At 44.5% G+C, this 11,922-nt stretch overlaps 6 protein-coding genes across 6 annotated transcripts; 2 read left to right on the top strand and 4 right to left on the bottom strand.

Annotated features, from left to right (window-relative positions):
- Positions 1–55: 55 nt before the first annotated feature.
- Positions 56–3,274, bottom strand: KNAG0K01330 (uncharacterized protein; the record flags this gene model as incomplete). The annotated part of the gene is made up of 1 exon (XM_022610447.1): positions 56–3,274. One exon carries the CDS (start codon positions 3,272–3,274, stop codon positions 56–58), a length of 3,219 nt encoding a protein of 1,072 aa, XP_022466743.1.
- A 364-nt stretch (positions 3,275–3,638) lies between these two features.
- KNAG0K01320 (SCO family protein) lies at positions 3,639–4,532 on the top strand (the record flags this gene model as incomplete). The annotated part of the gene is made up of 1 exon (XM_022610446.1): positions 3,639–4,532. The coding sequence occupies one exon, from the start codon at positions 3,639–3,641 to the stop codon at positions 4,530–4,532; it is 894 nt and encodes a 297-aa protein (XP_022466742.1).
- A 218-nt stretch (positions 4,533–4,750) lies between these two features.
- Positions 4,751–5,890, bottom strand: KNAG0K01310 (uncharacterized protein; the record flags this gene model as incomplete). Its single annotated transcript, XM_022610445.1, has 1 exon — positions 4,751–5,890. One exon carries the CDS (start codon positions 5,888–5,890, stop codon positions 4,751–4,753), a length of 1,140 nt encoding a protein of 379 aa, XP_022466741.1.
- Positions 5,891–6,399: 509 nt separating this feature from the next.
- On the bottom strand, positions 6,400–8,193 carry KNAG0K01300 (alpha-mannosyltransferase; the record flags this gene model as incomplete). The annotated part of the gene is made up of 1 exon (XM_022610444.1): positions 6,400–8,193. The coding sequence occupies one exon, from the start codon at positions 8,191–8,193 to the stop codon at positions 6,400–6,402; it is 1,794 nt and encodes a 597-aa protein (XP_022466740.1).
- A 554-nt stretch (positions 8,194–8,747) lies between these two features.
- MNN2 (alpha-1,2-mannosyltransferase MNN2) lies at positions 8,748–10,583 on the bottom strand (the record flags this gene model as incomplete). The annotated part of the gene is made up of 1 exon (XM_022610443.1): positions 8,748–10,583. One exon carries the CDS (start codon positions 10,581–10,583, stop codon positions 8,748–8,750), a length of 1,836 nt encoding a protein of 611 aa, XP_022466739.1.
- Positions 10,584–11,344: 761 nt separating this feature from the next.
- Positions 11,345–11,875, top strand: KNAG0K01285 (uncharacterized protein; the record flags this gene model as incomplete). The annotated part of the gene is made up of 2 exons (XM_022610442.1): positions 11,345–11,383; positions 11,534–11,875. The coding sequence occupies 2 exons, from the start codon at positions 11,345–11,347 to the stop codon at positions 11,873–11,875; spliced, it is 381 nt and encodes a 126-aa protein (XP_022466738.1).
- Between the last annotated feature and the right edge of the window lie 47 nt (positions 11,876–11,922).

The following is an 11,922-nucleotide window of genomic DNA, read 5'->3' as shown; positions in this document are numbered from 1 at the left end:
ATTGTTGCAAAGTTCTCCAAGTAAAGCACTACTGTTCGAAGAGCATTGTATATAATTATGGAACTGAACAGGCTAAAACCTCTTCTTCTTCAAACACTGTCCATGGTTTTAAAAACAATTTGGAAAAATCAAAAGTCCCTTCAGATTCGTGGTGTGGAGTTTTGTTTTCTTCGCGGAAAATCAGCCTGGTGTCACCCCAAGAAAAATCATCAAACTTCCAGAACGCGTATGTGGGCAAGACAAAATTCCACATTGGCAGTGCAAGCAGGTATACCAACATCCAGACCACATATGACCATTTCGTTGACGTGATAACAACCAAGACGCCCGGCAGTCCCAAAATTATCCCCAATAAAATCAAAGTAACAATTGGTGTGGGGCTACTGAAGATGGAAAAGAGAATCACGTAAATGGTAAAACAAATGGCCGAAGGCAAAATAAGGGTTCCAAGTAGTTCAATTGCAATAACGAATCTCATTGAAAAACAAAAGGTACCACAGAGGTCTCTAACCAGAACCAACTCTAAAAGGTTATGGACAGTGGAGTTTATCCAACGGCGCCTCTGCGATAGTAATACCTTGAACTCGGATGGAACTGTTGTTTTACAAACCGCCTTCGGGACAAATATTTGCTTTCTCTTGGGGAACATTTTCAACATCAAAAAACTCAGATATCTATCTTCGCCCAGCAAGAGAAGATTTTTCTTGTGTAAACTCCTAATATCGTTATCAGAATATTTTTCAATGATATCAGGGTTGGCTAAAATAGGAACCCAGTACCCTGTATGCCCCTTTGGTGATTTAATTCGATAAATAGAGAAACATCCAGGCAAACAAGTAACAGAATTGAACACAGATTCAAAAGCCTTAACCTGATGATGAGAGATGTAGTATTCAAATACCTGAATTGCAGTGACCCATGACTCTTTCTTGTTGGCAATCTTCGTTTCCCCACATAACCCCATAATTTCTGGATCCTTTACAAGTTCAGCAACCATGTGTGTCAACGAATCCGGGAATATTTTCGTGTCGGCATCCACCATCAAAACAGCTTCGTAAAGTTCTGCCATAAGACCTGTAACCTGCCATATACTCTTCAATATATGATATTCCAGTTCTGTCATCCTTTCATCAAATGTCACTTTTTGCAAAAATGACATTAATATTACTTGAGAATCCCTTTTACCTCTGTTACCGGGTTTTGATCCAAGCCGTTCAGTTTCCGTACCACATTTAACAATTATGATCATCGGAACTCTTTGTTGATTCTCACGGCCTACGGTTGTCTCATCATACTTGTAAAAGCCGGCATACACTTTTGCCATATTATGCCTCTTCCATCCAGACGCAACCGAAATATAAGAGTAAGGCAAAACGTCCTCAGGTAAAATTACAAAATCTTCCATCATCCCAATTACAAGGTCAGAAGTAAATGAAGAATTTTCAGAACCCTTTATCAACCCGTCGCACACTACCATCAGTAACTTGTGTGAACTAGGGTAGTCTGTAGTTGCGAGGGAGTCAAGTGTAATTCTAAGACCACGTTCATCCTCCGAATAGCATGTCACAAAACAAATTGTATGTATTAATGGAATACCAAAGGGCATATATTCCACAGGCGGCTGTTTGACAGCGCTCGAGTGAATAATTTGAGGGGACAGCGTCTTTCCCAACATCACACTAGGACTTGGCATTGAGGTGCCACTCTTTTGGTTTATCATTTTTCCAAACTTTACCTTGTCCTTATATTGTAACCTCTGATGTTCCTTTTGGAGGGTCATTGTTGTCATTTCATTGAAGCTTACGCTTTTGCTGTCCCAGTTACTTCTGCTAATCTTTTTTTTCAGTTGCCCTGGTGTTCTTTCAATACCAGCTGAGCCCAAGTCAATTCGTTTATTGAAACTGAGGCCAAATCTGGAAGGTATTATGGGTCGAAGAGGGGGATCCACTTTTTTCAAAGGTGCATTTATGTCAATATTTTTTGACCATTGCTCTACATCTCTACAGTGCTTCACCCATTCTTTATTATGAATGGTAAAGGCACCTTGCCTCATTGCAACAATCCAGCGGAAATAGCACGCGACGAAAAATTTTGTGAAAACCACAGCCAGGATGAATATCAAAGACAAATATAGCACGACTGTAGAAGTGATGCACCCAATGGTTTGGGAATCAATAACTCCGACTTGTATAATCTCAGTTAGACACATAGCAATTCTTTTATCTCTCGGGCTGGTGAAAACCACTGACAAATCGTAACCTTCTAAGGGTAGCCTCAACATATCATCAAAAATTAAAGGTGTGCTTATTTGATCATTCTGTAGCCATTTTATTAAATCGAGGTCGAGGACGGCACCGTTATACACGATTAAGTTTCTTTTCGAGTTTCTTATCTCCTCCCAGGTAAAAAAAACCGTTGCCACGCTTCTCAGGGAATAATAATCATTCCTTTGGGCCTCCAGGTGTGTGTGGTTCCATTTATTCTCTTCTAATACACCATCTTTGGTCATGACGTATGGGAAATAGCGTTCCATATTACCTTCTGAATCGTGTGGAATCTTGCTATCCTTACTTGGAGTTATTACATTGAGGCAGTGGCCATTAACATTTTGAAAGAGGAAGGATGCATCTTTGCCAGAGGCATTAAAAGGTCCCAGAAATGTATTATTTTGTAGATCAATCGATATCTCAGTATCTTGTGTCCCTTGAAAGTTAAAAATATTTCCCCCAACAATCAGATATTGGCCATCAATATTTTCTGGTTTCATGTACACCCTACTTTCGTTGCACAGTGTCCTCGTTAGCTGAAACGTCAAAAATGAGACAAATAAACCAAGATATAATATAATTGTCAGCAATGCGACCTTCTCCCTCCATGCCATTCTTCTCTCTGCTTTCTTCATACCAAAGTAAATCAACAGCCGCGACGGTACCGCAAAAGTAGCGAAATAGCAGTAAAAATGCCAGAAAGTTAATGGCCTTTGATTTTTCTTTTGTGATTTCTCAGTGAAGTTCAACTCGGTGGTCGAAGCACTCAGATTTTTGCCTTCAAGCAGTAAATTTGAATCAAGCCCAATAGGATTGATTTCAATCTTTGCAGTAAAACGATTCAAATTCCATAGCCCCCTCCGACCTTTCCTGTCGGACCTTGTCAACGCTCTTTTCTTTTTAAAAATGCTGAACCGCCGTGCGCCATCTAGGGAGGATCCCAGTTTCCAAAAACCACCGTTTTTGGCTGAACTTAAATTTTCCTCGTCAAAATTCTCAGCACTCATTTTTATGCTGTTGCTGCTAGTTTTAGTTTGCAAGTACTGGGTGGTTTAATCATTCGATTTAGTGTCACTAAAACTTGTGTTTTTTCTTTTTAAAAACGTTCTTTAATGACAAATTCTAGCAATGGTAGTAGAAGAAAAGATACATAACAGGAGATGACACTTTCATGACACATTCCCAAACATGTTGCACTAGAATTGAGGCTACTTTGACTGTTGCTGCTGGTATTTAAAGACTGATCTTGGCCTCAATCGACCCTGGTTTGTCACTTCAATCACGCCTTGCTCAAGAAACACGTGACTGCTACGAGTTTCGCAGTATAAGAAAACGGACCAATTTCTTACAGCGCAGCAAGACCACACAGACATGCTCCTAAGTCGACAAGCCCCGAATAGCACCATGTTTAGGTCCATACTCTCGCGTAACATAGTACAAAAAAGTTCCAGGTTGGTGTACCGATGCCCCACCCCATTGATCTCTCGAATGGGTTTATCCGTTTCAGCTAGGACAAACCAATTGAGCAGGACTCCTGTTGGTGGGTCTGAATCGAAAAAAGGGGGTGGGTTTAAAGAATCAACGGTAGAGTTTTCAGCGGGTAAAGCCACGCTTCTGTTCTTGATCGTTGGGGGGCTCTCTTACTACATTTTTGAGAGGGAAAAGAAGAGACTGGAATCCGAACAGCATAGCGAAGATACTAGGGGGTTTGGTAGACCACAGATTGGTGGGAATCCCTTTGACTTGACGGATCAAGATGGAAACAAGTTTACTGAACAGAATCTACTGGGGAAATTCTCACTGGTTTATTTTGGTTTCAGTCACTGCCCTGATATATGTCCCGACGAGTTGGATAAGTTGGGAGTTTGGCTTGATACCTTAAAGAAGGACAACATTAAGACCCAACCAATATTTGTCACCTGTGACCCTGCGAGGGACTCCCCAGAAGTGCTCAAGGAATACTTGAAGGATTTTCACGAAGGTATAGTGGGTCTAACGGGTTCTTATGACGATATCAAGAAAATGTGCAAACAGTACAGGGTGTATTTTTCTACTCCTCCAGACGTTAAACCTGGTCAGGATTACTTAGTGGACCATTCCGTTTTCTTCTACTTGATGGATCCTGAAGGGCAGTTTGTAGAAGCCATAGGGTTGAACTATGACGAAACGTCTGGTGCAGAGAAGATCAAACAGTGTGTCAGGGGGTACCTTCCAAAGGCGGAGAGAGAAAAACTGGCCAAAAAAAACAAGAGCTTTTGGTGGTAAAGCACATGCGATGATGTCGCTGTGCTCTCTTTCGGAAAAGGCATGATATTACTACAATATATATACCAACTGTGCACACGTCTGTAAATATAAATAAAATATTGGATTCCACAGGACAGAGTATGTATGAGAGAAGGGACAGGAATTTAAATCTAGTCCCTTCCACTGAGCCAAAGGACTGGCATTGTAAATGACGAAGACACACTCTACGGGATATCCTAGTTTCTATTCTTCACAGGGCGTAGAGTGAAGAACAAAGCCAGCCCGCTCACTGTTAACATGAGGTAGCCAATAACCTCCCATCTGACAATAAATGTTTCATTAGACTCGCATATCCACTGTGATAACCCCATTAACACTATAATCGCTAGATTTGTTGTGGTGATGAACTCTGGGGCGGAGCATTTGTTTAGCATTATTATCGAGATGACGTTGGGGACGATACCACCGACAATACCTAACAGAAGAAAACAGCCTAGGTTATCCTCAGCCATGGTGGCAAAAAATTTCGAATCCTTTGGCAGTAGAGGTAGTAGCAGAACGATACAGGTGATTGTGATGAAGAAAAGAGTTTTCCTGTTCGTTTCCGCCCTTTGGTTGGTGAGCCATTTTTGCGAAAGCACTGCAAAGGGTCCCAATGCGAGCGAACACAGTCCGCAGAGTAACGATGCCTTCAGTCTATCGAAAAGGAACGGGTCGTTCACTTCCCCAGTTTCCTTGTTGATGGACAATTTCCCCGCGAGTAAGTCGCACGTCGCGTTAGTGTACGACACGATGAGAATCCCCATCAGAGCGACCATCATAATGACGAAGTTCCGGAACACGTTCTTCCGCTTGGCGATATTGAAGACTCCGTAGAGAAGAGTGACGATCTCAAAAGTGGACGTGTTTTGGATCAAAGTGACGTCAAACGCTGGGGAGAGCGACAATGCTACCGTGTACGAAATTATGGGGATCACGAGGAGTATGGACAGGAGGAGGATCTTGCTACAGAAGCGAAACCTCTCCCTAATACGAGTCCATCTCGACCCGTTTGTCGTCTCGTCAAAGAAGTTGTCCGTGCTCCTCACCAGGTTCAAACTAGAAGAGCTCTCTGCACCACTTTCGAGGGCGCTACTCTTCAACGTCGTGATATTCCAAATACGAGCAATGGGCAGAAGAAGCAACCACGATGCAAAATACACAATGGCCATTTGGACGGAGAGGTTCTGAATTGGCGTGCTGACGCCATCACTATTGTCTGCACCATCACTGTTATTGTAGCTACTGTACTTCTGTCTCGACAAAATCCTCGAGAAACATTTAGTTTGAACGATATAGCTGCTCACCACAGTGAACCAGAGTATGTTAGCAGACATGTATTAAAACTGTGTAACAACGTTTGCCTTTTTTGGGGGGGGGAGTTCCTATCTGTTTATAATAAAATCAATATGCAAAGATCTGAGAAGCCAGAACAGAACAAAAAAAAAGCAGAATCTAAGACTGAAATGAGTAGCAGCCGTCAAAAGGTAAACCGTGCACGCGTGTAGTTTGTGTCTATATATACAAATGAAGTAAGAAACTGGAAAGTGTCAGCAGAAAGTAGTGCGACTCAGCCGTTTTCGTGTCCTCGAAAGGTTTTATTTTTTTTTTTTCTACATCTCCGTACAGTGAGATGAGCCCTCTTTTCGCTCTTTTGTATGTGGTTTGTGGGTTTTTGTGATGTTTTTTTCGAGAAAAAAAATTCGACGCCTCGTCACGTGCCTGCGTTGCCTGTGACGTGACGTTGCAGTGAGGGGCACAGAAACGCGTGTACAGTGCACTTATGACGTATTGTAGATAGAGTTTTGTCTTGGCGTCGTGGGGAGTTCCCATTCCCATTCCCACACTAGTGGGTGGGCTTGGGGACGGTGGCCTCGTGGTGGGTCTGTTCTAGGTGGTCCAGTCTCATTCTGATGTAGGAGCACATGCTCTCGCGGTCGTTTGTATTACCCTGTAGTGCCCTGTTCATGTAGGGGAACCAAGTGACGCTGTCTGCCCCCGAGCAGAACAAAGTTTCGAAGCTGTTGAAGTTGTACAGTTCAATATCCCAGTAGTTGAATTTGCCCAGGTTGTTGTACGTCCGGTACGTGCTGCCCTGTTTGTTGATGAACTTCTTGTCCTGCCACAGCGATAGCGGGTCGAATTTGGGGAAGTTTGCGTGGATGAACATCACTTTGTGGCCAGACTTCTCCTTGTTGAAGTACTTCTCTTCGAAAGTATCGAGTGAGTAATTTTCGTCGTATGCGATCTCACTTCTCAGTTGGCCCGTCTTGCTGGGACCAGCAACACCGTACTTTGCAGTGATGTCGCGACGCGCACTCTGGTACAGTTCATAATCTTGTACGAAATCGTATTGCAACATGCCCACACCGTGGTATTGGCCATCCTCAGAGTATCCGTCGATGCCAACCCTGGTTTTGACTTGATACCAAGGTAGTCCGTAGAAATTGGCCGCTGCAATAAACGTGTCCTTGTCACCTTCACCGGGGGCCCTCTGCGCGATGATAGGGTAGTACCATGCGGGGCCGTTCACGTTGTAATACAACGAAAGAAGGATCGTCTTCAGGTGCGTTCTCTTGTTGATGAGCAACTGACCGGACTCTGTGGAGACATCTGGCATCGCACCGGCAAAATCGTTGACGGGGATCTTCGAACGATCCATCGTGCTATTAAAGTAAACCTCTGGTGGAGTCAGGTCGTCAAATGAGTATCGTACGGGGGATGTCAAGTCTATGGCAACACCGGAGATATTGTAGAACAGTGGGGTAGTGGTTCTCCGCCAAAAATCTGGCCATAGAATCAACCCAGTGGATTTAAACGGCTCCTGCTTAAAAATATCGTCCAGTCTCCTGACAGGGTAGTTGTCCGCATCCAACAGCAACACGTTTTCAAAACTTGACGACACAAGAGCCAAAGATTTAAATTGATAGCCCTTGAAATGGAACGTTTTGATCATTGCCGATGGCAAGATTCTGTCGATGAAAATACACTGAGCATTTAACTCCGGCAGAGCAGTCTCACAGAACTCCGTCTCGTCTTCCTCATTGGGAGGGATGAACACTTCGACGGGCAAAGAGGTGCCCGATGATCTTAAGTGCTTGATCACTAAATACGCCATCAAGGAGTACTTACCGCCACCTACCATAACTATACCATCACCTTGGTACATCCCCTTTGGATATTTGACATCTAAGCTTTGCACAAAGAAGTTGTGTGATAATTTTAAGGCAGAAAGTTCCTCATTCGATAGCTTCAGACAATCCAACAAGTTCTCGTACGACAGTCTCTCGAACTTCGGGATATTATCAGAAGTTGTACCGATGGCTTCATTCAGTATGCACTTGTCGCCGTATGCTCGTGCGGTTTCACCCTTGGGGGAAAACAATAGGAGGTTCTCGAAAACCGTGTTGTAGTAAGATTTTATCTTATCCGCGTCATTCACCACGGTGACAGTCGTGTTCGCGTTCCCTCCAAGATACCCCTGTAGAAACTCTTTGTACTCGTCCACAGTCTTGGGCCCATCATGGAAATGGTGAGTTAACCCAGCACAAACTAAACATACTATAACGAGGAAAAACACAGCTTTGAAGAGTTTAGCAAGTCTTCTATTGAGCATATATCGTCTGTTAAATATGGCCATGGTTTGGGATGCAGAGAGAAGTGAGCCTAAAGAAAAAAAGAAAAGGGAAAGGAAGGGCTCACGAAATAGATAGTACAACTAGACGCGCTAGACTTGAGTTGGCGATGTCACTGGCAACACTGCCGTTCGAAAAGTTGATGCACATCGAGCCAATCTTTCACCGAAAAACGGCTGAAAAAAATGGAAACACTTGATTTCCGGGTAATGAATGGAACACTCCTTCGCAAATTGTAATCCCGGGCTGAGGGATGAGCTAGGAAGTATCAGCGAGAACAATTGAAATCACCACTGTAATACTTGGTGATATTCCTGAATTCAAAGTGGAAGGTGCTGTTTGGGCCCTTGGGGGAATAAAAAGAAAATAGCGATATACCGCTGGAATGAAAACAAATCAACCGAAATTAGTTCCATCAGAGATGTAAGGAACATTCTATATAGTAGAATAGATAGGTTTGAGTATGCTCATCCCTCCATCCCCTCCAAAAAAAAAGTAAAAAGAAAGAGAAGGTTAATAGTAAGGCGATTTGGTTTGCTCCTCCTCACGATCATAGAGCTCAGTCCTTTTTGTTTACTGCTTCTAGATGCGTCTTTTCCAAGAATACGAGTCTTTTGTTTATGTACTCGCACATGTCGTTCCATCCCGTGGGTGTTTTTTCCAGTGCATCGTAGAGGTACGAAAAGTACGATACTTTCTGGTCCCCGCAGAAGAAGTTTTTGAAAATCTTGAAGTTTTCCAACTCGATGTCGAAGTCGCCGAACTTCCGCAGGTTGGTATACGACCTGAAATGGTTCCCATCCTTGTCCACGAGCTGCCTGTTCTTCCACAGTGAGAGCGGATCAAACTTGGGGAAGTTCGAGTGGATGAACATGACGTCGTTATGACTGTCCTCCCTGAAGTACTTGTTCTTGAAATCTTCAAGCGAGTAACTCTTATCAAATGAGATCCGCTTCTGGGAGGCGGAGTTCCCGACTCGAGAGAGGCCGTATTTCACGTCGATATCGTCCTTGGCGATCTGGTACAGTTTGTAATCTTGAACACAGTCGTATTGTAACATGGCAACGCCGTGGAACTCACCGTTTTCAAAGTACCCATCGACGCTTGTACTCGATTTGACTTGATAGAAGGGCAGACCGTAGAAATTGGCCGCTGCAATGAACGTCTCTTTATCCCCCTCTCCAGCGGCCTTCTGTGAGAATATAGGGTAATACCAGGTTGGTCCATTGACGTTATAGTACAACGCGAGCAGGATTGTCCCCAAGTGTTTATTTTTGTTGACCATTAGTTGACCGGACTCTGTGGATACATCGGGCATGGTCCCCTCCAAGTCATGGAAGGGCACTCCAGACAAATCGTTCATGTTTTCCGTGTATACCTCTGGCGGCGTCAGATCGTCGAATGAGTTACGAACGCGGTTTTTGAGATTTACTGGTACCCCGGCGATATCGTAGTACAGAGGTTGTGTGGTCCTGCGCCAGAAGTCCGGCCACAGCACGAGCCCCTTTGATTTGAAGGGTTCCTCGTTGAAGATGCTGTTTAGTGGTTTCACTGGGAAATTGTCTGCGTCCAATAGCAGAGTATTTTCAAAACTTGATGCGACGAGTGCCAACGATTTGAATTGGTACCCTCTAAAGTCGAATTTCTGGATCATCTCATCGGGTAAGATGCGGTCAATGAAGATACATTTGGCGTTGTACTTGGGGAGCAGTTCAGTACAGAACTCTGTCTCTGGTCCCTCATTTGGCGGGATGAACACCTCCACTGGTAGTGTGGTACCCATTCTCCTTATATTCTGTACTATCAGGAACGCCATGAGTGAGAACTTCCCACCCCCGACGGTGACAATACCACTTCCTTTATACGAGTTACTTGGTAGTGTCACGTCGAGGCTATCCACGAAGCTCTTGTGCGAGTGTCTCAAGTTTGAAATGTCCGCACCAGACAAGTTCAAACAGTTGACGAGGTTATCGTAACCCAGCCTATCAAAATTCGAATAATCATCGGGCCTACTACCAATGTCTCCCTCTAGACGACACTCCGGCTTATACTGTTTCTTAGTAGCACCACTGGGGGAGAAATCTATTATATTTTGGAAGACGCGGCTGTAGAACTTCTTCAATTTCATACTGTCGAGAGCTGCAGCGGCAGCCCCAGCAGCAGCCGGTACACCACCACCGGCTCCACCTGCAACTGCAGATGCTGCTGTTTTCGCTGATGGGGCGCTAACAGTAGCTGTCCCCGAGAGATGTTCTTGTAGATGTTTCCCGTACCCGCTCACTGAATTGGCCCCATCGTACACATAATGAGTAGCAGCAATGAACAGGACACAACCGAACACGACAAACACGGCCACCCGGAGCAACTTCACAAACCTTCTATTCACAAAATTCATCGGGATCTAATGAGAGTGGCTCAATTGGACACTGATGGTATAAGTAAAAACCTGCGGAAGTCCGTCACACTAAATCAAATACGAAAAAACGAACGAAACAGAAAGGCGTGAGAGGAGGAACACAAAACAGAATAGTGCAACCTTACAAACAGCAACAACCAAGCAGCAAACTGCCCTCTTCTGAAACAAACCACAGACAATCCAGTTCAATTCACCTTCGTGGCACAGACCCGTTCTATACACCTCTCACGCGTAACCGACCAACGCGCGCGCTACAGAGTTTGCATCGCTTGCTCTCCAGAAGACGGCAAAAAAAAAAATACAAGAGAAAAAAAAACCCATACCCACGTGACTCAAAAAATAAAAAATAATAAAAACCGGGTAATACCCAAAGTAACCATCACGTGATCAAAATATTTACACACGTGATCGCTACTTTTACACCACGTGACCGTAGCCGCTGCACCACGTGACAGCAAAGCTAAAACCACGTGACGTAACACCCAGATACCCACAAAATTTGAAAGCAGCAGAAAAACGGGCGCTGCACGGCTGAAACACACCCTCCGCCACGCCTCTTTCTGTGCCACTGTCGCTCTTTCCACCGCTTCAGGGACCCCCTCCCCTCTCTTCCCCTCACTGTGCACCGCCCGCCTCTCTCTATATTTAAAGGACCCCCCGGTGTTTGCGATGGGTTCGAAGTACAGTCTGCAGCACCTCTAGTAGTGCATAACGGAAACCGCAGTCACGTGTACCGACAGATGTCAGCAAAGGATTACTATAACGGTGCAAGCAATCAGGTATGTTTAAGTGAACTCATCGGGGGGAAGACCCTCTACAATCCACACACAGTCTACTAACGAACTCTACACGTTATTACGCAAAAAAAAAAGGGAATACAAGTTTTTTTGCAATAACACCACATATACTACGTATATACTCTCATACAGCCCACTCAGCAATATCACAGTCCCAGTTCGCCGGCTCCTGCCCGAAGTGGGTCCAAAAAAGGCTGGGGAGGACAGCAACCGCCCACATACCAGCAGCAGCCGCCATCGTACCAACCACAGCAACAGCAGTACTACAGCAGTAACAATAACCAGCAACAGCAGTATTACCCGGGTCCGAACGGGTTGCAACAGCAACAACAGTACTACCAACAACCGCAGGATGGGAGACCGCAACAACCTATATACGTGCAGCAGCAGCCGCCTCAGAGGGGGAATGATGACTGTATGACTGCGTGTCTCGCGGCATTGTGTGTATGCTGTGCGATGAATATGATCTTTTAAACTCATGCAGCCGTATGTACCGTAACTATAGCAATATTCTCTCTCTC

The sequence above is a fragment of the Huiozyma naganishii genome, chromosome 11 (assembly GCF_000348985.1).
Source record: "Huiozyma naganishii CBS 8797 chromosome 11, complete genome".
Classification (NCBI taxonomy): domain Eukaryota; kingdom Fungi; phylum Ascomycota; class Saccharomycetes; order Saccharomycetales; family Saccharomycetaceae; genus Huiozyma; species Huiozyma naganishii.
The sequence above is the reverse complement of the archived record's forward strand: the minus strand, read 5'-3'. Positions and strand labels throughout refer to the sequence as shown.